General features: G+C 43.2%; 1 protein-coding gene across 6 annotated transcripts; it reads right to left on the bottom strand.

Annotated features, from left to right (window-relative positions):
• Window positions 1–132: 132 nt before the first annotated feature.
• zmym4.1 (zinc finger MYM-type containing 4, tandem duplicate 1) lies at window positions 133–22,733 on the bottom strand. 6 transcript variants are annotated; one of them, XM_084562885.1, is made up of 27 exons: window positions 22,398–22,733; window positions 16,310–16,721; window positions 13,515–13,628; window positions 13,100–13,176; window positions 12,863–13,018; window positions 12,004–12,236; window positions 11,669–11,906; window positions 11,372–11,575; window positions 10,420–10,570; window positions 10,220–10,335; window positions 9,941–10,120; window positions 9,370–9,520; window positions 9,090–9,262; window positions 8,859–9,003; window positions 6,543–6,641; window positions 6,401–6,438; window positions 5,954–6,137; window positions 5,120–5,232; window positions 4,176–4,431; window positions 3,736–3,966; window positions 3,467–3,576; window positions 3,192–3,357; window positions 2,450–2,601; window positions 2,237–2,351; window positions 1,910–2,158; window positions 1,281–1,410; window positions 133–781 (listed from the first exon to the last, which is right to left on the bottom strand). In XM_084562885.1, the coding sequence occupies exons 1-27, from the start codon at window positions 22,701–22,703 to the stop codon at window positions 547–549; spliced, it is 4,734 nt and encodes a 1,577-aa protein (XP_084419011.1). In that variant the 5' UTR covers window positions 22,704–22,733; the 3' UTR covers window positions 133–546. The 6 variants fall into 6 exon arrangements, with proteins under 6 accessions (XP_084419011.1, XP_084419012.1, XP_084419015.1 ...); XM_084562886.1 differs by lacking the exon at window positions 22,398–22,733 and adding an exon at window positions 20,248–20,453 and having other exon boundaries at window positions 16,310–16,922; XM_084562889.1 differs by lacking the exon at window positions 22,398–22,733 and adding an exon at window positions 20,248–20,453.
• Window positions 22,734–22,901: the final 168 nt, after the last annotated feature.

Here is a 22,901-nt window from a genome sequence, read left to right as displayed (position 1 = left end):
AGATTATTATATGTCCTCCAATTATTTTGTGAGAATGCTGTTTAAACAATCCCCCGGAGTGCTATGACTGTGGAAAACAGCTGATCTGGAAATAATTTGCTGGTTAAATGAGTCACATCTGCATCCCAGAGAGATGTTTTCAGTTGGAATTTAATATTTCGTCCATCGCAGCAGCCCTCCAGCTCTTTACTCTGGACCTCAATGATGTCAAGAAGTAAAGTTTGCCAAGTCCAATGTGCAGAGAAATGTAAGAAACTATAGCATATGTAAGGAAACAAAAGTATACATGAGAGACAAAAGACAGAAGGACAGATGTGTGCCCAGCTGAACAGCAGGAAACAGTACGCGCATTGAGTCCATGATCTCAGTCCCACCAACACCAACTTTGTGCATTTGCAGATATTCTGTCACTCACAGTTTGACACACTGTAGTTATGAATGAGTTTTATTCTGTTGATTTGTGTTTACTGCATTAACATCTCCGTGAATCTACAAATATTTACACCAACAGCTGTAAAAGGTCACTTCTGTTCTCTGTGCTCGTCTTTACTCCGAATCCTCGTCTTCCTCCGCGTCAGGTATAAATGCTGGATCATCAGACGCCGCTTTGCCTTTCCTCCTCCTGACGTGCAGCTCTCTGACGGTGAGGATGCGGGTGAGCATGGCCTCCATGGTGCCGTCATCCAGAGGAGTGGAGGAGAACCACAGGGGGCTGTTTGGGACGCAGCAGCGCTCGGGGTGAAGGTAAAAAAGGTTGGTGCGCTGCTTGACCGACTCCGAGCTGGAAGGCAAACAGTTTTAAATGTCAACATGGAAAAATAAGAGGTTAGATCAGTGTACAGAAATAGTTATTGTAGGGTTATTTGGGTAGCACTGTTAAGAACTAGCATTACAAAGTGTTTTACAGCCAATGGTCACATTTTTGGGTGTTTGGCTGGCAGGAGAGAAAAGTCATCAATGAAAATGTAAAATTGATCCCAAAGCAAATGACTAGCCAGTGGGGCCAACAATGGAGTGATGTTTTAGTTCAGCTGCATTATGTACTAGACAGCTGATTGATTTATGGTCTGCACTTTTTATAAGACCGACTTGAATAAATGTGAACTCGTCCCATAATGGCTGTATTAGAGATCAAATCAAAGGTATAATCCATTCTGCCCAATTATAAAAGTGTAACGATTAAGTCACCACAAGGGGAAAAAAAATCTATCTAAAAAATTGAAATTTAAAAGGCAGTAAGTCTCATAGAATGATTATGCCTGTGGTTACACTACACTCACCACTTGGACAAGTAGAACTCATAGAGTCTGACTGGACAGCGAAGGGGGTTGTCCGTGTTCTCCGCCATCTCCAGGATGTCCTCTTTACTTTCATCCTCTCTGCGCCTCTTTGCTGCAACGACGTCTGGCTCTGAAGAGGATCAACATAAATTTCAACACAAACCACAGACCTGCTAGTGGCGACAATGGCTCAACACAAGCAAATGTCCAACTGGTGCCTTGGTCACAAGTACTTACAGCTGTTTACCCCACAGTCCAGATGTTAAGACACACAATAATTTACATCGCTAGAATAAAAATGTGGGGTAAGAAGTTTCTTCAACTCTTAAATGTATGACACCAGTTGTATATCATAGTTAAAATATGTGTTTTTAAATCTGGTTGCAGTTTGTTCCAGCTTTCAGTGGCAATTTGTAAAATGTAATAGCTCATCTACTGCAGATTTGAAAGGGATCTAAAATTCTAATAAGTTTTCTAAAATACAATGCAAATTTCAAAAACATCTGTGATTTCCAGATTTCCAACCTCCTCCTCCTCCAAAAGCATGACATTTTCAACTGCTAAATTGATAATGATAATTTAAGAGGATGTGTTTTAAGATCTTAAAATCATCTCGACCAAACTGATACCTGTGTCCGCCTCATTCAAGGATATGGGTGGGTAGAAGCGCAGGAAGGTGGTCTTGGTGCCGTTCTGGTTGGTTTTGGTGCAGCGCATGACATGTGCGAAGGACAGCTGGCGGTGCTGCTCCACCGTGGTGAAGCCAAAGTACTTGCAGCAGAAGAAAAGCAGAGTGTTGAGGAGGACGATGGGGGAGTAGGCCCCCAGCTGTTTACAATCCCACAGAAACTCTTCCTCCACTCGGGAGTGGACATAACCTGCAGAGACAGAAAGGGGAGTGAGCATTCGTGTAAAACAGAAACAGAGAAAGAAACAAACTCTGACCCATAACTCACCGCTAGCTGTGATTAAAGGTTTGAAACCTCTGAGCATATCAGTGAACTCAGAGGAGAACTTAGTGTAGAAACGATCCATGAATATATTCTCCACTCGACCGTTTTCGAATAGATACTACAGAGAGAAAAAAGATTGAAGAGTCGGCATGAGTCCGAGGCTGGCATTTAAGCTTTCTCTTAAGTTTGTGTGTTGAAAGAGAAAAAGTGTCTTGCCTGTTGGATGCCAAGGCAGAGGTAGAACAGGCTGTCAGGGGAGTACTGCCCTCCGTTTGGTCGTTTCACCTCATGGATGAAGCAGCAGAGGCCATAGCTGAGCTCAGTGGTGGTGCAGCGGAGAACGTCCTCCTTTAACTCCAAGCGACGTGCTGAGATCAAGATATAAGAAGTCCAAATTAATCAGAGATTAAGACGTCAAAGCTACAGATGAAAAACATACAGGTGAATAACCTGAAATGTTGATTTGTTAGCTTGAGGAATGCATAATCAGAAATATGTGTTTGGCAGCCACGGTCAACTCTTAACTCACAGCCAATTAAAGGGACCACAACAAAATAAAAAGAGAAGAGGATCTATAATAGTACAATTAATAGGCTAAATAAAGGTTAAACATGTTTAATACAGGAGGAAGAAGGTAAATAATGAATACAAGGGGCCTAGAACAGAGCCCTGGGGGACACCTATGGTAACGAGATTAGTATCTAAAGTTTTTTAGCTTTACAAACACTGTATTGAGGGAAATGTATGATTTAAACGAATCATTCTGGAGGTAGCACTGGAAACGTGTAGTTGGAGGAGGGTGTGGATCTAGTTTATTTAATTTCCAGAGAATTTTGGATTTTTATTTCCTTTGTGGCTTAGTGGTTTTTGGCTATTTTCTGGAGCCCTATCTAATGTTTTGAGTGAAAGTATCCTGCAGACAGGTCAACTTCAGTCGTTGAATATCGTCCAGACTTACAGCTGAGGCGTAGCTTGTCCAAGTCGGGCTGAGTTTGCCTCCACTTGATCCATCGCTTCCACGCGTCAACTCCATACAGACTCTTTAGTTTTGGGGGGTCCGGAGACTTCTTGATAGAGGCTTTTAGAGAAGCGGCTTCAGAGGTCTTCGACAACCGCTTACGACCCTTGGATAAATTGGACAGGTGGGGGGGGGGGGGGTTTAGGACGAAGTTCTCAAGAAATCTAATGTTACATGCAGCAGCAGCAGCGGTGTACTCTTTAACAAACAGTTACCCTCTTGTCTCTGGCTTTCCTGTGAGCTTGCCGTCGCCGCGTAGCAGGAGGCGGCGGACTCGGAGGTTTGAGAGGCTGTTCTCTCAATTGGGCCAACTTCTCCAGAGTTTCTGAGAATGAGACCACATAGACATAAAACCTTTTTCTGTAGATATCACACTGGAAGCTTTAACATTTTAGCATGGATAAAGGTGGAGATAAAACTCAACCAACCCCCGAATGTGGATTAAATCTTAAACTATAAGACTCTGTACATCGATTCTTCTCACCAACAGAGAGGTCGGCTTCGAGGTCCATGGGAGGTGGACCTCGAGGTTTGGGCGGAGGGGGAGGCTCGCTGGACACGGCCACAGGAACGTCTACCGTGGGACTTGGCTTCTTTGGGGCGCTGGGTTGACTGGGTGACTTGTGACCCGCGTCGGAGGAGGCGTCCTCCCAGTTGTTGAGTAAAGTGTCCAAGTCGTCTGTGTCCAAGTCGTCGCTGTAGGTACTGAGGTGATCTGGAGACCACAAAACAAACAATAACATAAATAAATCAGCCATAACATTATGACCACCTGCCTAATATTGTGTAGGTTTCCCTTTGTGGTCATTTTAATCCCTTTTTTTTTTTTAATACAGTAGAAGTAGCAGAAGCAGATCTGTCAATGGTCTTTAAAATAATTTCTTTCCTACTTTTCATCATTTAAACACCTTGTTAAATTCTTACCGTATGCGGCAGGTGCTTCATGTCTCTCCATCGCCTTCTCCTCCTCCTGTTTCTCCACCTCCTCCTTCTCCGTCTCTTTCTCTTTCGGTGCCTCCTCCTTGTTGTTCGTCTCTTCTTGTTCTGCCACCATCTCGGCCATGAGGATGAGCTCCGCCTCATACGGGTCGGACGGGATCTTCTGCTTGATCTCCTGGATGGTTTCCACGATGCGCTCGGCGCTGTCCACCGTCACGGGAAGGAACATGGGCACAGGGAGCTGTGGTGGAGAGATTGAAGACACAACGGACCATGAGATGAACTGTTTCAAGGTGTCTGATATGCATAATTTGTGCACTATAGAACCAAATAGACCATGGAGCATGAGTAAATATTAAATCCCTGACATTTCTTATCCTGACTGTGTTAAGTTCTTAGTTCCCAGTTCTTAGTTAAGGCGTCTCATCATCCCCTGCATCAAAACACTAACCTACACAAGCCAATGGAGATTCCAATGGATGAAGACAAATGACATAAAACAAGACAATCCTTTAAAATAAGACAATCCTTTAAGATAAGATAATCCTTTAAGATGAGACAATCCTTTAATTTATCCCACAGTGGGATTCATTATAAGTTCATTTAAGGATATTTCGGTTTTGATAAAATTTTACTTCACAAGGAAACAGATTTTTACAAAACCAATGCTTTCCTCAAGAGTTGGAGCTCCTGTCATATTCTGGATCTTCCTCAAACCTCTACTAATCTTGTTTGCTCGGTCTCACAAGATTGCACCGAGATTATACATATATGTATACATAATAACCTCATCTTTCAAATCAGGATCAATTTATAGCGGAAAATCTTTTTTTGTTTGTTTTTTAAAACCCTGCCCAAGTAAATACCCACGATAATAAGGTCCAAGTTAAAATAAAAATATTAAGAGGTGGTTGTAGTGTTAGACTCACAGGTAACGGAAGGCCCACGGGTTTGGGGGTACACTGACTGTACATGCTCATCGGTACAGGGACGTACACCGGGACAGGAATGGGCACCACCATGATCTTTGGAAAGACGTCGTCTATAAAAAGATGTTGAGTGTTTAGATATCAGTTAAGATGGTGTCAAACAACAAAAACAGAGCAAGCATGTAGTTATCACGTAAATACAGAATATAGATTTAGAAATCTGTGACTATGGATCTGAGCTGAGATGCTTTTGTTTCAGGTGCTGCCACAAGTTTGCGCTTTTGGTTTAAACTTCTAGAAACACAGCAGTGTCGTCTACAGACAAAGACTCAAATTAATTTGACGCGCACCAAGTCCGACATGGATGTATAAGCTACACATGTACTCAAAGAGAAGGTTTCATGAATTACATCTATGGACCTTTGACCGACCTGATAAACCAACATTATATGACTTCCGTATGGGATCTGTATCAGGAGATCGGTATGAGGACCAATGAAAATGATCGGATTGGTATCGGGCTCCAGTCACGCCTGATCTTTTGTAGTTATGTAGTTAGGTCTGCTATAAAGCAACCCCACGTCCCTGTATCATCAAAACTTCTTCTTCCGTTTTAATTTTTGCGTCAAAGCTGCCAAAATTTGAAGAAGTAGTAGAAAAAGAGGATCCAAAATATTGTGACGAAACATATCTGCTATGTAGAAGTAGTTTACTCTGAAATATTACAAATACGTGGAGTCTACTAAGATAAAGGCTGCACTGAAACATTGAAAAGAAAAGTTTTCTCAACTTTCTCATATGATATTTACAAAAAGGGTTGTTGTTTATTTTTACCTGTCTGTGCCTCAACGTCAGCCGTCTGCGTTTTGCAGGAGATCCCTTTGTTCTGCACTAATGGCCTACACATCAGAGCCTTGTTCTTCAGGATTTTTGGGGCGGGAGGAGGAGGAGCAGGATGAGGAGGATGAGGAGGATGAGGAGGATGAGGAGCCTTCACAGGTTCTGTCTGAATGCTGATCTGAAGGACAAAACAAATAGAGAACATCTCCAGAATTTATGATTTGCAGAACAATAAATGAGGTGCTAATCAATTTTAATAGATGTAGGTTTGTAGGTTTCCTCTTTACATCTTGACCCAAAAACTGCGATAAACTAGACCTGTTCATCGTTTTTATAAACATCACAGCATAACAACACTTCAACATTATCTCACGCTAAAGGTTTCTACATTAATAAACATAATTTGTTTTGTTTTACATATAATTTCTGAAGTCAACTTACATGTCCAGAGTTTTTTGGTTGAACGTTAGCCGCGGGGCCTGTGGAGACAATAAAAAAAACAAAGATATAAAACTTTCGCAATAAACTGACGAATAAAGACTCAACACATTCGTATTCTCTGTTATTTTGTTTTTGTTTGTACTTTGCTGGGTAGTGCTGTTGGAAGCGTTTGATTTTCCCGTTGGCGGGCCAGCGAGCGAGATGACGTTGGCGATAACGGGCGTGGGCTCCCCCGCCCTGGCTGAAACCAGAACACAAGAGAAACAACACCAGTCGTCTCAAATGTGGGAAATCCGTCAAAAGTTGTCAGGAATGATAATGAAATTGAGCGAGTGGTGGCGATGAAGGAAAAAAGACTTGGACGACGTGAAGCGATCGGATACCGGGATGAACAAAGCCAAATTTTGAGGAGACGAACCAGTGGAATTTACATCAAGAAAACACAGTCCACATCGTCTTTTGGCTCCTCCCACCAAATTCACATTGGTGATAGGTGGCTTTGGGCATCAGGTGAACCCAGACAAAGCAACGGTCGTTGGCGGTTGACGACAAGAAAAGCCAGCTACGTCCATACGCTACTAATATTTGCTAGAGCTACCAAGAGACGGACGACGAGAGAATCGATTTATATTAAATATTTTTTTTACTACTTTATGTGCCTCGTGGAAATAATGTCAAGGGACCTCAAGAGTCCAACTCAAAATAACACTACTGTACAATACTGTGACTTTATTCCAACTTTGGTTTGGTTCGTGTTCTACGAAATCCTACCGAAACGTACCACAGAACGCCACGGGATGTCATTCCTGGCTGTGGCCATCAAACTCCTACCGTGGAGTGTTGGTCACTCTTAACACGCTCAGACTATTTTAGAATTTATTTGTAACCATTTTACTTTTGTCAAATTGTGTATACTTGTGCAACAGGGAATAGCACTAGCGTGTCATAACAAAATATTGGTGAAATGAACGGGTTTTGCGGCAGATAATGCATTACTGTGTTTCGGTGCCCCATTCACTCCCACTGTATGGATATACGCGCCGCTCCACTGGAGCTAAATATCTTCCAAACGACTCCAAATGAAGTTATATGGGCAAGTAAACGATTGTATTTTATGAAAGAAATAAGGTCCAAGTTGTAAAAAACGGGAAGTATTCTGATTGTGACTGACAGGACACGAGGCCACATGCACATTCTTACTAACATGCATCAGGTAAATTACACGATTATATAATAATAAGGAGGTCGTATCGGTCCGTGGGTAACCTGTAGGTCTACTGATCGCTACTGATTTCATGAATTGATTCGATTCCAATTAATTTTGAAACATTTCAGTTTCAAAACTGGGTTACTTAGTTAAGAAAGAGATTTCCACAGTATTCTACGTCTAGGTTCAAATATTTAATTTCACTTTACCTTACTGTATTTTATTTCATTGTAAGAAACATACATACAACAGCTTCTAAAAGGTGTCTCTGCATTCACGGCATCAAAATATTAATTTTAACAAGACAATGAAGGTTCATGAAGACAAACGGCATGACGGTAAAATTTAGGGCTGGGTATCGGTGGTGAAATCTGGATTTGATTGGGCTCTGATTGAATATCAGTTCATCTAGTGATATCTCAGGTCTGAAACAACTGTACTTAGATATGACAGAGTTAATGGGGAACTACTGTTTTTTTAACAACTCAACGGGGAATAGCACTAGCGTGTCATAACAAAATATTGGTGAAATGAACGGGTTTCTTGGCAGATAATGTGTTATTTAGAGGCTGCGTTTCGGTGCCCCATTCACTTCCACTATATGGATATACGTGGATGCAAATATCTGACTAACGACTCCAAATGACACCAAAGTTATATGGGTGAGTAAACAATCGTATTTTATGCCAGAAATAAGGTCCGGGTTGTAAAAAAACGGTAGTTCCCCTTTAATATGACACTTGTTAATGTCTGCTTTTGTGCAGCTCTTCTTTGTCGTCACACTTTTTAAATCCAGTCAGCTTTCAGGTCTGACAGTGCTCTCAGAGGTGGAGCTACCGTCATTTTGTGGATCTTTCTCACTCATCTGTCGCAGACACCAGTCCTGCGAGATGGCAGAAAAATTTCTAACGAGATGCAGGAAATGGTGTGTATTTTAAAAAAAAAAACAAAAAAAAACAACAAAACAATCTATGTTTTTATGAATGGATATCAGACCTTTCAAGCAAGATCAATTTCAAAAGGGAAAACCCAGCCCAAGTAATGTGTGTTCACACTGCAAGAATAAAATTTGGGGGGAGCAATCAGGCAGAGACATTCCTCTCCAATTGGACCCAGCTCAGTTATTTTGTTCCAGAGCGTAATACGCTTGCTGTGTTCAAACCACAACAACCAAACCGAGGGATGAAGGCTCCCGGCACACGTCAGATTTCAAGACAAACAGCAGACGATGAATGAAACAAGAGTACACACCTTTCAGGACGTCCCCCGGCGTGGCTGCTTTTTCACTGCAGAACTGCAGCAGACAGCTCAGGTCGCAGAAGTGTTTGACTTCTCCGAGCATGGAAAGACTCTGCTTCAGTTTGCCTTTACGCCCGCAGGTGTCGCACTTTGCAACCTGACCGAAGAAGAAGAAGAGCGACATCGTTACCATCGCTGTAGCGTAGCTGTGATTTTAATGAACTGCAGTTAAGGCGTGCTTACATGGCAGAAGAGCATGGTGTATTTGGACCTGCACTCCTCAGAGCAGAACTCCTCCGTCGAGCCTCCGTACTGAGCCGTCACCAGCTTCTTTGACACCGAGTGGCAGTAAACGCAGGAGTGGCAATGTTTCCCCCAGTTTTTACTCAGCTCATGTCTAAAGAGGAGTTTACAGCCTGGAAAGAAGGAAACAAGAGTCTAAGGATAACTGCTTTATTATTAATATCAACATCTTTCACTAACACGTGATCTGTGCCAGACATTTCACATTACGTCTTCTTACCGTCGCTGCAGAAGAAGCAGTCCTTGTTGCTGATCCTCTTGGCGTCCCTGGTGATCTTTTCGATCTTACAGTACTCACAGAGGCTCATCACGCCGTTGGTTCGCTTGAACTCGTGCGAACAGTCGGCACTGCACAGGAACACCATCTTGTCCTGCAGACAGAGTGGGAAAGGTGTTGATTTATCTATTGTTTGGGAAGTCCCGCGATCCGATCCCGATATTTTAATGTTCGGTATCGGCCAGTCTGATCTTAAACACGCAAAATTTCCTCCCCTATAGATACCTAAAGTCTTCTCTTGTCTTCCTTGTATTCTCCAAGATGCAACGGGATTCAGTCAGGTAAATATTTCTGTCAAATTAACGTAGTGTGGAGTGGGTAGCTCGTACCTCCTCTCCAGAAATGTTCTGGTCATCCAACACCGTAAACTCCCTAACCCTCTCTGGAATATTTTTCTCCTCGACATCGTTTGTCTCCAGGAAATCGCGCCAAAATATCTCTTGAATCAAATTAAATCAAATCAGGACATCACCACTGATACTCCGCCCCCTTACACTGGAGCACCCCAGGTTACCTTGATCTGGACCAGCTCTGGTTTGAAGGTGATGCAGCTGGCACACTGGAAGCAGTTCAGTTTCTGCAACCCTTTGACTTCTTGCTGTGGCTGAGGAGGATTGACGGTCTGCGTTTGGGTCGATACTATGGGCAACTTTGTGAAAATGTTCAGGTGTTTCTGGGACTTTTTGAACTTGTCCTGCAACACAGAAAACAAAACAATGAAATGAGATCGAAGATTAGCCGATAGATTACAAAAACTGGTTGTTACTCATTTGTAGAAGCTTTGATTTGAGACCTGAAAAGCCACGACACAAGGCAGAGTGCAGAAGTTCCTGATGGAGGTGTCCGACATGGCCAGATGATAGGCCGGCACAGTGTTTTTTCCACAGCTATCGCAATTCAACCGAGCGCCTGCAGGAAAAAAATAATAAATAAATTAAACGTCAAACAGAACAGAGTTAAACATCACTAAAGTAAATCTTCATAATAATCTACCTGAAGCACTGACAGTCTGGACCTTGTACGCCATCACACAGCTGCTGCTGCAGAACAGATTCACCGAGTCGTCGTTGTTTTTGCAGTCGACCATGTCTGCGATCATGTGGGTGGTGCGACACATCGTGCACGGCTGGGTTATCTTGGCTTTCTGTAAAATAAATAAATAAATAAATAAAATGAAAAAGAGGACGGCCTGCAAGCTGGTTGGACAGAGGAGAGCGGCACAAAATAAAAGCCAGATTCAAAGTGTGACACTAGAGGTGAAATATCACAAATCTCTGCAACCAATGACGAAATCAGGAGCACTGATGCCGCACAGCAAGAAGGTTCTGGGTTTGAATCCATCAAGGCGGACTGGTTCCTTTCTGTGTGGAGTTTGCATGTTCTCCCTGTGTCTGTGTTGGTTCTCTCCAGGTTCTCCAGCTTCCTCCCACCATCCAAAGACATGCTGGTTAGGTTCACTGGTGATTCTAAATTGGCCGTAGGTGTGAGTGTGAATGGTTGTCTGCCTCTCTGTGTTAGCCCTGTGATAGACTGGAGACCTGTTTTCCCACCACGCCTCCATCGCCTCCATCTTTAAATACATGCAGTAGCGTGTACGCTTTAAGAGCTTTGCTATGACTCTTTTATAAAACGTTAAATAACTGCATCACAGCCTCAATCTCCTCCTCCTTGATTACTGTTGTTGCAGTGTTGAACAAATAATGACGGCACTATTGTTGGTGTATAATCTTTTACATCGACACCACCTACTGAACTGAAGTGGAGCAGGTTGCAATATAGTTACACTCAAGAACTACATATAAAAACACTTATCTTCATACGTCAGCGTATTATTATGTCTAATCTTTGGTTATCTTTAGCCTGTGTTGGATAAACAAAAGTTTAAAGGAAACTTTTAGTCCCTTGAAAAGAAAAAGAAAGTTCCTGGTGCTCGTTATTTCCATACCTCTTTGTATTTAGCCAAACACTCGGTGTTGCACACTGTTTTGCTGCTGTCCTCCATCTTCAGCAGCAGCGGTTTGCTGTGGCAGTAGGAGCCACAGTTCCCACAGCTGGCCATGGACAGATTGTTCACTGCACGGAAACGGTTGAAGCAGGCGTCGCTGCAGATCTTGTGGACGGAGCCGCTCAGGATCACCTCGTGTTTACTCTGCAGGGAGATGACAAAAAGCGGCGCGGGTTATTTAAATCGAAGATATCTTTGGGCTTTTTCAACTCCTGACAGTCATCGTGTTGGGCTTACAATGCAGTATCTGGTGCACATGCTGCAGAGCGACTGGGGCGCTGCTGGCTGTGATGCTGTTCCTGCCGCCGTTGGCTGTGCTGTTTTTGAGAAGGCGGCGGTTTTCGTGTAGTTGGCCGCGGTTTTCTTTGCGTTTTCTTTGTAGTTGAAGGAGGTCAGGCAGTTCTGGCCGCAGAACTCCTTCACAATCCCTTTAGCGTCTGGTGCCAGGATGATGTCCTGAGCCCGAAGTATCAACCTGAAGAGAACGAGAAGAGGAGTCTAAATCCAGCTCCGCTCTGACACAGTTTACCTTTACGCGTCATATTCTGGCTCAGCCGTCTACATGGACTCACTTTTGGCAGTTGTGGCAGATCTTGGCGACTCCTTTGACGGCAGGAAGCGAAGTGGTGAGGCAGGTGGTGGAGCAGAAGAGCGAGGAGAAGCCCTTCCTCTGGAAAGCCGTCTGTCCTTTCAACAGGCTTTTCTTACAGTGGAAGCAGGACATTTGTAAAGACGAGGGGTGGACGATGGGAAGAGTTTGCGCTTCAGGGGGCACGGAGAAAACCGACCCGATCCTCAGGTCCTCCTGTCAACGAGAGAGCAGCAGGTCAGGGGAGCTGGGAATCAGATTCAACTGCATAGACACACACCAATCAGCCACAATATTATGACCACTGACAGGGAGAAGTAAATAACATTGACCATCTTGTGACAGTTCAATGTTCTTCTGGGAATCTTTTAGACCTGGCATTCATTGGTGTGGATGTTACTTAGACATGTAGCACCCACCTAGACCAGACCAGACAAATCAGACACCACAGGACACCCTCAGAAGGCCCATGTCCATTCTCTGATGAGTCCCAACTGTTTTGGAGGCACAAGGGAGACCTACACAATATCAGGAAGGTGGTCATAATGTTACGCCTGATCGGTGGTAGATCGCTTAATTCAAATGAATCAATATTTTTGATTCACGCAACCTTCAGTCGTGTCTTTCAGTAGCTTGTGGACAACACATCGCCTCCAGACATCTAGGGGTAGGATTTTACTGGTGACATGTTTCAGTAAAACCTGTTTCAACTGAGTTATTCTGCATTTTAAGTGTGTATCAGTGCACTTCCAGCTCAACACTGTGTCTGAACACATCCTCTGCATAGTTTCCGTGGTGTTGTGAAACATTTTTAGGTGTTTTAGGTGAAGAACGTGTCGTACCTTCGCAGTGTTCGGCTCATCTTTCACCGTGGCTGTAGACGTAGACGACGTAGACGACGTAACGGCTTGCTCATACTCCTCGTCCACCGGCTCGTCCTTCACTTTAACCAAAGGCGGCGATGGAGACGATTTGACTGAGCGAGTTCTCATTCTCCCCTGCAACAGGATAAACATTAAAGACTGCGAAACCCGAACTCTGTCGTAATGTGAGCAGATGATGATGTCTCTTCTACTCACAGCATCTGATTTTGATAACGACATTTTGACCACTTTCATCCCGTTCAACATCGTCGCTGGTGACGAGCCGTCTGATCCTAAAGGAACACGAGCAAGATGCTACTTAGTCAAAAGGGAAAATCAAGTACTAATGGTATAAATACATGCATAAAACATTATTCATTGCCAGAGAGGCTGAACTGTTTGATGGTGTGTGAAAAGGCAGGCAAAGAATGTGGACGAGATTAAAGACAAGATTAAAATTTAAACATTATTCTTGATTTGTTTTGCTAAATATTTAGCTTTAACTTAGCTCAAGATGTTTTCTAGTCTACTGGATCAAATATTTCCCACAAAAGTAGACAATCAAGTGAGGATTTTATTACCAACTACCAGTCAACACCTCCAGAAAATGGAAAAAAGTGGCGTCACCCACCTGCACTTGCCGCCGCGTCGGATGACGGAGACAAGCTGGACCGCATCAAGTCTGAAGCCGATGGTTTCACGTCGTCTTCCTCTTCTAAACAGTTTCTATCCTCGCCCACCGACACTGAGGGGAATTTAAACCACAGGTGATTGTTATTATTGGGATGTCGCAGTCTGTGCTTCTGGAGCAGCTTCTCTCCTCAGAGCTGGACCCAGAAGATTTTGTGTCCCAACCGTGTGTCGCCAAGAAACTGTGTGCATCCCTCGTTGCAGCTTTAGTCTAACAGCTGTTATCTCTAGCTAGACCCAATTATTGTTAGAATGTGAGTCTGGTAACACAGCATTTTGATTTCATTATGAGAGCGTTTCAGCCGACAGAGAAGCTGGATAGTCCGACAATCAATCAGAGTCATTTTGTTGTAAACAAATTCAACTCCACAGCGTTCAGAAGACTTTGTCGCAGTTAAAGGGGAACCACTGTTTTTTTACAACCTGGACCTTATTTCTGGCATAAAATACGATCATTTACTCACCCATATAACTTTTATGTCATTCAATCGGGAGATATTTAGATCTGTGTATATCCATATAGTGGGAGTGATTGGGGCACCGAAACGCCTGTTATTCCCTGTTATTTAGAGGCTGCGATTCGGTGCCCCAGTCACTCCCACTATATGGATATACGCAGATCTAATTATCTCCCGATCGACTGCAAAAGACACAAAAGTTATATGGGTGAGTACACTACTGTATTTTATGCTAGAAATAAGTTCCAGGTTGTAAAAAACAGTAGTTCCCCTTTAAGGCCAAAAAGTTGAAAATTTGTTCTCGATACATCAGCCGGGCAGAACTTTTTTCTCGTGTGGTGTCCGGTTACTATTCTGTGATTGGTCAGAAACTGGAAGTGGGCGTGGTTAATGCCGAAAAGCTCCTAGATGCTAATGTTCACAGTGTGACCGCTCATCTCTCCTGGGTAGAGATCGGCATACTGTGTGTAGGTGCATACTGAATGAACGGTGAGATCCGACAGACACGGTCGTCAAAACAACTGGCCGACGTCCGAAAATAAGAATAAAAAAAAAGTGCCTCTCGGTGTCCGTCTCCTGCATCTCCCACAATGCTTAGCGCGTGTGGCGTATGCTGCAGTGGGAGGGGCCTATGAGGACTTCCCTAGAGCTCGGCATTTAAGTTTCTCGTGAAGTATAAATTACCTGGCCAGAACGAACTTTCTTCTTCTTCTTGCAGCCTTAAGGCTAGATTATGCTTCCGTGTAGTGATCACGCAATGGTCACGCAATGGCCACGCAGTTGCTCGGACGCAGTCATGAGACCGTGATGGTTCTGCGTGGGGTTTACGTGTCGAAATGCATGCCACACCGGTAGAGGGCGCTATGATTTTTTGTGACCGACCGACCGAGACTCTTGTGACGTATCTCGCCTCGTTATTTACCTTCCGGCTTTTGTCGTAGTCACAGTGTACGATGGACACCGAGACAGAGAGACTGGCGTTGGAGCTCCAAATTATTCAAGCAGAGGAAGAAATACTTCTATTGCAAATTAGGGCACGACAAAGGAGACAATGATGTTTATGAGTGGAAACCGGAAAAGTGGTCTCCAGCGGATGTAGTTAGCGGACCAATCACAGCCAATGCCGCTGCGTTGCTGCTGCGTTGCTGTTGCGTCGCCTCGACGCGCGTCGAGGATTTTTGGGAGGTGCACGTCTGGCCCTTGCGTCGGACGCACGGGGGTCCGCAAGGACGCAATAGGTCCGTAATAGGTCCGTACGCACGGACGCGCTGTGTCAACGCGGAAGCATAATTTGGGCTTTAGGAGCGAGAACTAATTTCTCGTTTCTCACAGAGTAAGTATTAAACTTTACTGTCAGGCACTTTCAAGATGGAGACCATCCAGAGAAAAAACACTGAGCTTCAAAACTGCTCTTCGGAAAGTATATGACTGACACCATTCGTCCATCTTTATATCATATGAAGTGTAAACACCTAAACATACTTAAGTGTAAATAATAGTGAATTTCTTGCTTTTCGCGGAGTACGTAACAAGCTTTTCTCTTCTATCTGACCGCACGCAAACGATTTGATTGACCCGGCAGATCTGCCGGTTCCCGACAGAGAAATTCCAGGACCTTTCCCACCCCACCAAAACAAACTGTGGGTGGGACAGTTGGTTTGTCTTCCGGGCTAGCACTGTCCAGGAACGCTAACATAAAGCTAGGTGACTTCAGGTGGAAAGATATCACAAAAAAAAAGGCATAAAATCATAGTAGGCGTTTTCTGGTTTCCTTTCATATTCAGAGTAGTACTGATCAATCATCTTTAAGCAGAATTTGTTTGAATTTAGGTAAACCTCAAACAAAAACTGATGAATCTAAATGAAACCTGTTATATTTACCAATGATTTGTTATGTACATTTAAGGTGAACTGCTTGTGACACGATCCAGTAGAAAAAGAACCAGTGCACAGAACAGAACAGAACAGGAAGTCTTGACCCAGATATCTGCTGACGACACCAGAAGACCCCAAAAACACAACCGCCTTAATCCATGTCTTGATGAAGAAGTAGTTTGATGAAAACCGACAGCTGTCAGCCCGCTACGATTTGTGGCTGCTCTCCACTCTGGTGTACATCGAGGTAGATATTAAAGAAAGCTCCTCACAGGTCAGGTTTGAGTTACTTTTCCACAATAATTTATTACTCTAAAAGCTCCTAAATCAGTTTTTATTCTGCACCAATAAACTATTGTTGTATTAACACAGACTCGCTGAGAGAAGCTAACTTTTATCATACCTGAAACGGCAGGTGAGTGTCCGCCTTCCACATCCGTCACACTATTCAGCTCCTCCTCCTCCTTCATCTGAGCTTCCTGTTCCATCTGATCCACGGTGCCAATGTCCATCATCTCATCAAGATCGTCCGCCGCGGAAACCCTCGCTTCTTGGACAGGCGTCTTCTCCCGCTGTGCGCCGTCTTCCTCGTTAGTGTCCACGTCTTCATCTTTAAACTCTGTTATACAATCAGAAGCTGCGTCCATGTCCGTGTCCTCGCCGACCTCCGGTTTCACGGGACTGTCCTCTAAGTCGTTATCCTGTGGCGTAACAGTTTCTTCCTCGTTCTCGTTTTTCACCTCGAGATGATCTTCTTCTGATTCTGAGGTGCCACCTGGGTCAGCACCGTGATCTGTAGTCTCTGTTGTGAACGTCTGCGAGGGAGATCCAGGTAAAAGAGCGTTAACAACTTTAGTGTCATTCGTTTCCATTTCTGTATCTGTAGCAGCAACGTTATTCTCCTCTCTCGGTTCAGAAAGTCTAAGGGAAGAGCCACAAACGGGCTCCGGGTCTCCGACATCCACTGATGCTGCAGGAACCGAAACGGTTTCCACAGACTCTGTGGTCTCGGTTACCTGTGCAAGACAATGAACAGTTAATGTCATCAAACTAGAAGGGTGAGGACATCAGTCTCTACATCACTGGATAACACTTACAGTATTTCAACCACGACACAAAGTATGAAGGCTCTCAACAATTCCAGGTTCCCAGAGCTAAACGAACCTTAACTTTGATCCAAAACTTTCATCTGACATAAACCATCTATAAAAGTTTGGCATGTCTTATCAGCTTCTTCATCCTGTATTCAGAATCCTTTTTTAATTCCAGGAATTTAATCACTTCATTCATTGCATGCGTGTGTTTTGGTGCAGTTTTCTGTTTCCGGTTGAGTAAAATCTAATTTTCTTCAACACCATTTCATGTCCATAACTTCCTTAACTATCATCTGACATCTCCACAAAATATGACCTAATGATGCTGGTGCAAGCAAACAACGCTCACATGAATAATCTGTGAATATGTTGCTTAACTTCTGTTTAGACCGATGCAGATGATGCACCACCTTGAACTGCAAAAGCAAAATGAATTCATCTTTTTTTAAAGTGGAAATGAAGCAGTCAAATAAAACAGATGTCTATAGCACCAGTTAAATATTTAAATATACCATAAATACAAATAAAGTCGGAAATATGACCCGTTATTCAGAAAAAAAACACAAACAAGTTGGATTAATTCTAATGTTTTCAGCCTGTGCGCCGCCATCTTTGTTTTCCGAAAATGATGACATAGCCTCACAGTTAGCTTACTGCCTCAATTGGAAAACAAAATGGATATGGACGAATGGGATAGACCCAACAATGAGGGTATACAACAGCTTGTAGCATAACTTCTACGGTGATAGAAAAACTGAACCAGGATTTGGATAATCGTGACACGTAGCATAATCACGAAATGTTGACTTGACGCGTACCCACTTGGCAGGACAATCACAAATTGAAGATGCCTCATATAGTAGTAGAACTAGAAGCTAAGCATACCTCTCGTTCCTCTGCCTGGCAAGCTCGTTTCTGCGCTCTGTCTCTGCGCATAGCAGCGCCTGACGGGTCCGATTTGACAGGTCTGTCCGTGTCTCCAGCACTATAGCCACTAAAATTAAAAATTGTTGGCACAGCATCTGGCTTCACGCGATTGGTGGGACGGCGAACAAATCTCCCATCTTCATCAAAAGCTCCCTCTTCGACGTAATCAGACTCTATAAAGTGGTCGCTACGTACTCTCTGTCCTCGTCCCATTGGGGGGCTGAGGCGTTTCAGTTTCAGTGCAGCTAACCATCTTTGGAGCAGTTCAGGCTTTTTGACTGGAATAACGTGAAAATGAACTAATTTACCCCTCTCTTTTACCCGATAGAATTCGTTTGAACAGCCAGGGGCAATACAAAATGACCCCCCTGTTCTTTTTCCAAGATCTGCCATGTTTATTTGACAGTTAGCGACAAAGCTAGTAGGAAGCTAATGGCAAGCTAATGGCTAAAACATCCACAAACAAACGCTAACCATTCTGATGACGTAGCGCCCTAGTGTCGAAAGTCGTTATCTACGTGTCATTTTCCAGTGAAACTACTTGAATTTCAGCTTTAATGAAAATCCATGTATTTCCAAAAATGAAAAAGCAACCAAAAAATTATCACAGTTCTCATTGCTTCATTTCCACTTTAAGGCTCTGAGCCACTGCTCTTATCAATAGTTTATTTCAATAGTTGCATCTTGCTTGACTTGAATGTTTGGATGTTTCGTGATCTCCTCCATGAGATAAAAAAAGGAATGAGACATTTGAAACAAAACTTGCAAGGTGCTAATCACTGAGGGGGAAGTTGCTGCAAACGTGATGTTGTGTCTGGATGTTTCTGTCGTTTTGCACAATACACAACAAAAACTTCAGACTCATTCTATCAACACCTAAAACATTTAATGCACTGTTGACTGCTGAAAAAGTCTCACATAAGCACAACTTCTTCAGCTGAATAACTCGGGGAAGACTTAAAAAAAACAGCTGGACTTGTTTAGAGTCTTCATACAAGTAGCTTCTTCAGTTCAAAAGGGCTGGTGGGGAGTTTGGGTTTTTAATTTGGAACATCTGCGGGTGCTGCTGCCCACCTGAAAACCACACGACTATGATCTGTTTTTGACCCAATACTCACCCGAAATAGACATTAGACTTAAAGCGAGCCACTAACACAGACTGATATAGTCACAGACTGAGACTTTTCAACAGTCTCAGTCTGTGACTATATCAGAGCTTTGTTCTCCTCTTTCAGTTTTAAATCTTTTTTTTTTTTTATATATATATATTAAACCTTAACCTGGATGATTGAGAGTCTTCCCATGCCAATTCATTATGTACACTTGTGAAATCTGAGCTTCATGGATGTTTAAATGTTCAGTTTATGTTGTAACGGCGTCAGAGAGGATGTAAATCAACTGGAGGATGTAGTTTAAACTGGACTGAATTAAAAAGTGTTTCTGTTATTTAGCCTAGCTCGCTGACTTGTGGTCAAATTAACATAAACACGTGTTGGTGCAAGACACAGTTCAAAAGTATAACAAACCACAGCCGCCACATGAAACCAATAAACCAATGCCAAACACCAGAGCCTTCAAGGCGCTAAGATTTGCTGCAGGACTATTATACTAGAATGCATCCGTTTTCCCTAGCGTACCTAATGAACTGGCCGAGTGTATTTGCATTACTTGCATGCCTTTAACGCTCCTTTGCACAACCGTGTCCTGCAATGTGGTTGTTTGCACAGTTAAGCAACTCCACTTTACAAAGAAGCCAACTGCAGCATGCACGTATACATAAAAACACAGCTTAAGTGAAAGTAAAAGCACAAATCAAATCAAGCATTGCTAAGTTGAATCTCCGGCTCTTTAAGCATGCACTCATGGAAACAAGCACGGCATAGTGAGTTAGCTTGTTGCTAACACAGCAGCTGTCAATGTAAACACAAGTAGCATCGCTGCTGCACAGATGTTTAGCCCACAGCTGCAGCATGAAGTTAATGTGGTACAGGGGGATGTCGTTACCTCTGCCTGGGCCGCTTCATTGGATTCAGCCATGTTGCGCTGATGCTGTTAATTACATGCCATGTAAACAGGCTAGTGTCGCCAAGCTAAAGCTAGCTTACTAAAGCTTACAAACAATATAAACCTCTCCCGACTGCCCCGTTAGCTCGCTAATGTTAGCTAGCTTTAAACGCGTTAATACGCTCGCAGGCTGCAACAAACGACCGCCGCGCCGATTAAACAGCTTGCCCACATGTGGATACGCTGGATATAGGATGGTCGCGGTGCTCGATGCTGTAAAGAATGAAGTATACAGCTACAACGTGCAGAAAATTACCGCGCCAGCGACTTGCACAGGCGAGACGTGATTGGTGGCCAGACGTCGGTGTCCATCGCCCGTTTCCGTAGCCGCCATGTTCGCCCCCACTTCTTGGCGTTTGCAAATAAACCACGGGCCCTTTAAAAAAGACTTTTAAACTGTTGAACCGTTTGAACGCGTGTCCCTCGCTACCCCGTTTGAATAAAGTCTAGCTTGTTGCAGAGCGTTAGCGCAGCTTCTTCTTCTCCACCACGTTTTACGACATTACGCTCCCCTCGACGTTACATTATCGCCCCCTTGTGGATCAGAAGGAGGCTGCAATGTATTCATTTTTCGAATCGTCCCTTTCAAAATGTTTGACACAGACTAACAACTACTATTTGCACTTTGCATTTATAAATAAACTTTATCCACCACTATCTCAGATCATCTTTTGCTGGTAACCTAAGGAAGGTGCTGTGTGGGTTTGTGAAGCCAACAAAAGGACATCTAGGGGTGCGCCATTTTAGCTGGCCCGGGAAAATCAGGAAAAGGGGCGTGGCTATTACAAGGAGCCCAGCAAAAAAACAAAAACAAATGTGCTCTTACGTATTTATTACATTTTGTAAATGACAATGTAAACAAAATTATCGATCATGCAGGACAATATAATCCTAGGATTCATAAATCAAAAGATTGCGGCTCAAGACTATTTCACTGCTGAACTAAAACAATATGGACTTGTACTGGAGCATGCGGAAAACCAAAAGGCAACAAGGACTTTTAACATCTTATATGAATTGTTATAAGAGCTCCAACGTACGCCTTCTTCTATTGGATTTTATTTGGTGTTGTAACTCAGATTAGGATGCATTACAGCTATATAGTTCTTGGTATAAGTAAAAACACTAGCCAACATGTTCTTAAAAGCAATCAAAAACTATACTTACATGCCAGTTTATTGGGTGCTCTAGTGAAAACATTCTAAGACAACAGTCCTGCACTAAATCTTCTCTTCGTGAAGGTTCTGGTATTTAGAATTTGTTTAAAATAACTGAGATAGTTGTGGATTCAAATGTGTTTTCATTTTGCAGGCTGTGTTTTGTAGTACTGAACTGTATTTTGTTGTACTGACACGTGGCCTCATACACTACAAGTGGGTGACACTGAGGCCTATAATGTACCGTTGCAATAGTTTTACGTAATCAGTCCAGTGTGCTTACACCTTACTAGTGAAAATCACAAATCTAGAGCTTTGTTTTAAACATTAATTAGCTTTTCTTCTCTTGTGCGTACTGTTTCTTGTCTTGTTTTTGCAATTGCATGTGAAACAAAAAGCTGTGAATTATTGTTATTTTACAACCTGGATCTTATTTCTGGCATAAAATACGATCATTTACTCACCCATATAACACTGATGTCATCTGGAGTTGTTCGGATGATATTTTGATCCAGTGGAGCGCTGCGTATATCCATATAGTGGGAGTGACTGGGGCACCGAAACGCAGCCTCTCAATAACGCATTATCTGCGTTATTTCACCAATATTCTGTTATGATACGCTAGTGCTATTCCCTGTTGAGTCCGGACTTACCGGTTATCATCATCCGGGGTCTGTAGATTGTATGCACAGGTTATAGCCTAATAAAATCATTACACACGCCTTCATTACCTCTGCTGAGTCTGTTCTAATTTTCTTCTACACCATTTCATATTGTGTTAGAGTCCATAACTTCCAGATTTGCAATCAAATGTCCTAAATGAATGAGTTTATGCAATCAGGAACTATTCCTCCGATTTTCTGATATCCTCTGACAGCTCCACAATATAAGACCTAATGATGCTGGTGCAAGCAAACAACGCTCACATGAATAATCTGTAAATATGTTGCTTAACTTCTGTTTAGACAATAAATTGATTTGTTTTAAGGCTCTCAGCCACTGCTCTTCTCAATAGTTTAATGGTTGCAGGTCGCATGTTTGGATCTTTCGTGATTCCCTCCGTGAGATAAAAAGGAATGTGACATTTGAAACAAAACTTGCACGGTGCAAATCACGAAGGGGAAGATGCTGCAAACGTGATGTTATGCCTGGAGTTTCTGTTGTTTTTTGCACAATGCACACTGAAAACTTCAGACTCATTCTATCAAAAATCAAATCATTACACAAAGCTTCATTAGAAATGGATTACCTCCGCTGTGACTGTTGCGCCTTCTGCGAAGATCGGGATGGCATGCTTCCTGAGGTTCAGTCGCTGCACTTTCTGGCCTTCCTTCATTGGCTTTGGAGGGAAAAAGTCATCCGGAGTGAAGTGAGCGCTGCAAACCCGATGATCCGCATCTCTCAGTACTTCCACTCTGGTGTTCGGGTCCATTTTCAGCGCAACCAGCCAGAGCCTGAGTAAGTTCCGGTTGCGTAAAGGAAGCCTGTGGAAGCTGAACTTCGTCCAGTTTTTCATTTTGTTCGGACAATTTGGATATATGCAGAAACGAACCATAGTAGTACCAAATTACAGGTAAACAAGACGACCGTCGCAGAGTGAATGAGCCGTGCTGCTGCGGCTGTGCGCGGCGCTCAGAGATGACATCATCCAGCTCTGAGGTTAGTAGGTCAATCTGCAGACCCCGGATGATGAGAACAGGTAACTCCAGACTCAACGGGGAACAGCACGAGCGTATCATAACAAAATATTGTT

Source organism: Chelon labrosus (genome assembly GCF_963514085.1).
Source record: "Chelon labrosus genome assembly, chromosome: 16".
NCBI lineage: Eukaryota > Metazoa > Chordata > Actinopteri > Mugiliformes > Mugilidae > Chelon > Chelon labrosus.
This window is presented reverse-complemented; position numbering and strand designations above follow the sequence as displayed.

Excerpts from the sequence above, each read along its gene's own strand:
- zmym4.1 (XM_084562885.1), bottom strand. The coding sequence starts at position 22,703 with ATGGTTCGTTTCTGCATATATCCAAATTGTCCGAACAAAATGAAAAAC. Across the intron at positions 16,722-22,397 it reads GCGCAACAGTCACAGCGGAG|ACGTTCACAACAGAGACTAC; the intron begins GTAATCCATTTC and ends TCTCCCTCGCAG. Across the intron at positions 9,263-9,369 it reads CTGCTTCTTCTGCAGCGACG|GCTGTAAACTCCTCTTTAGA; the intron begins GTAAGAAGACGT and ends CCTTCTTTCCAG.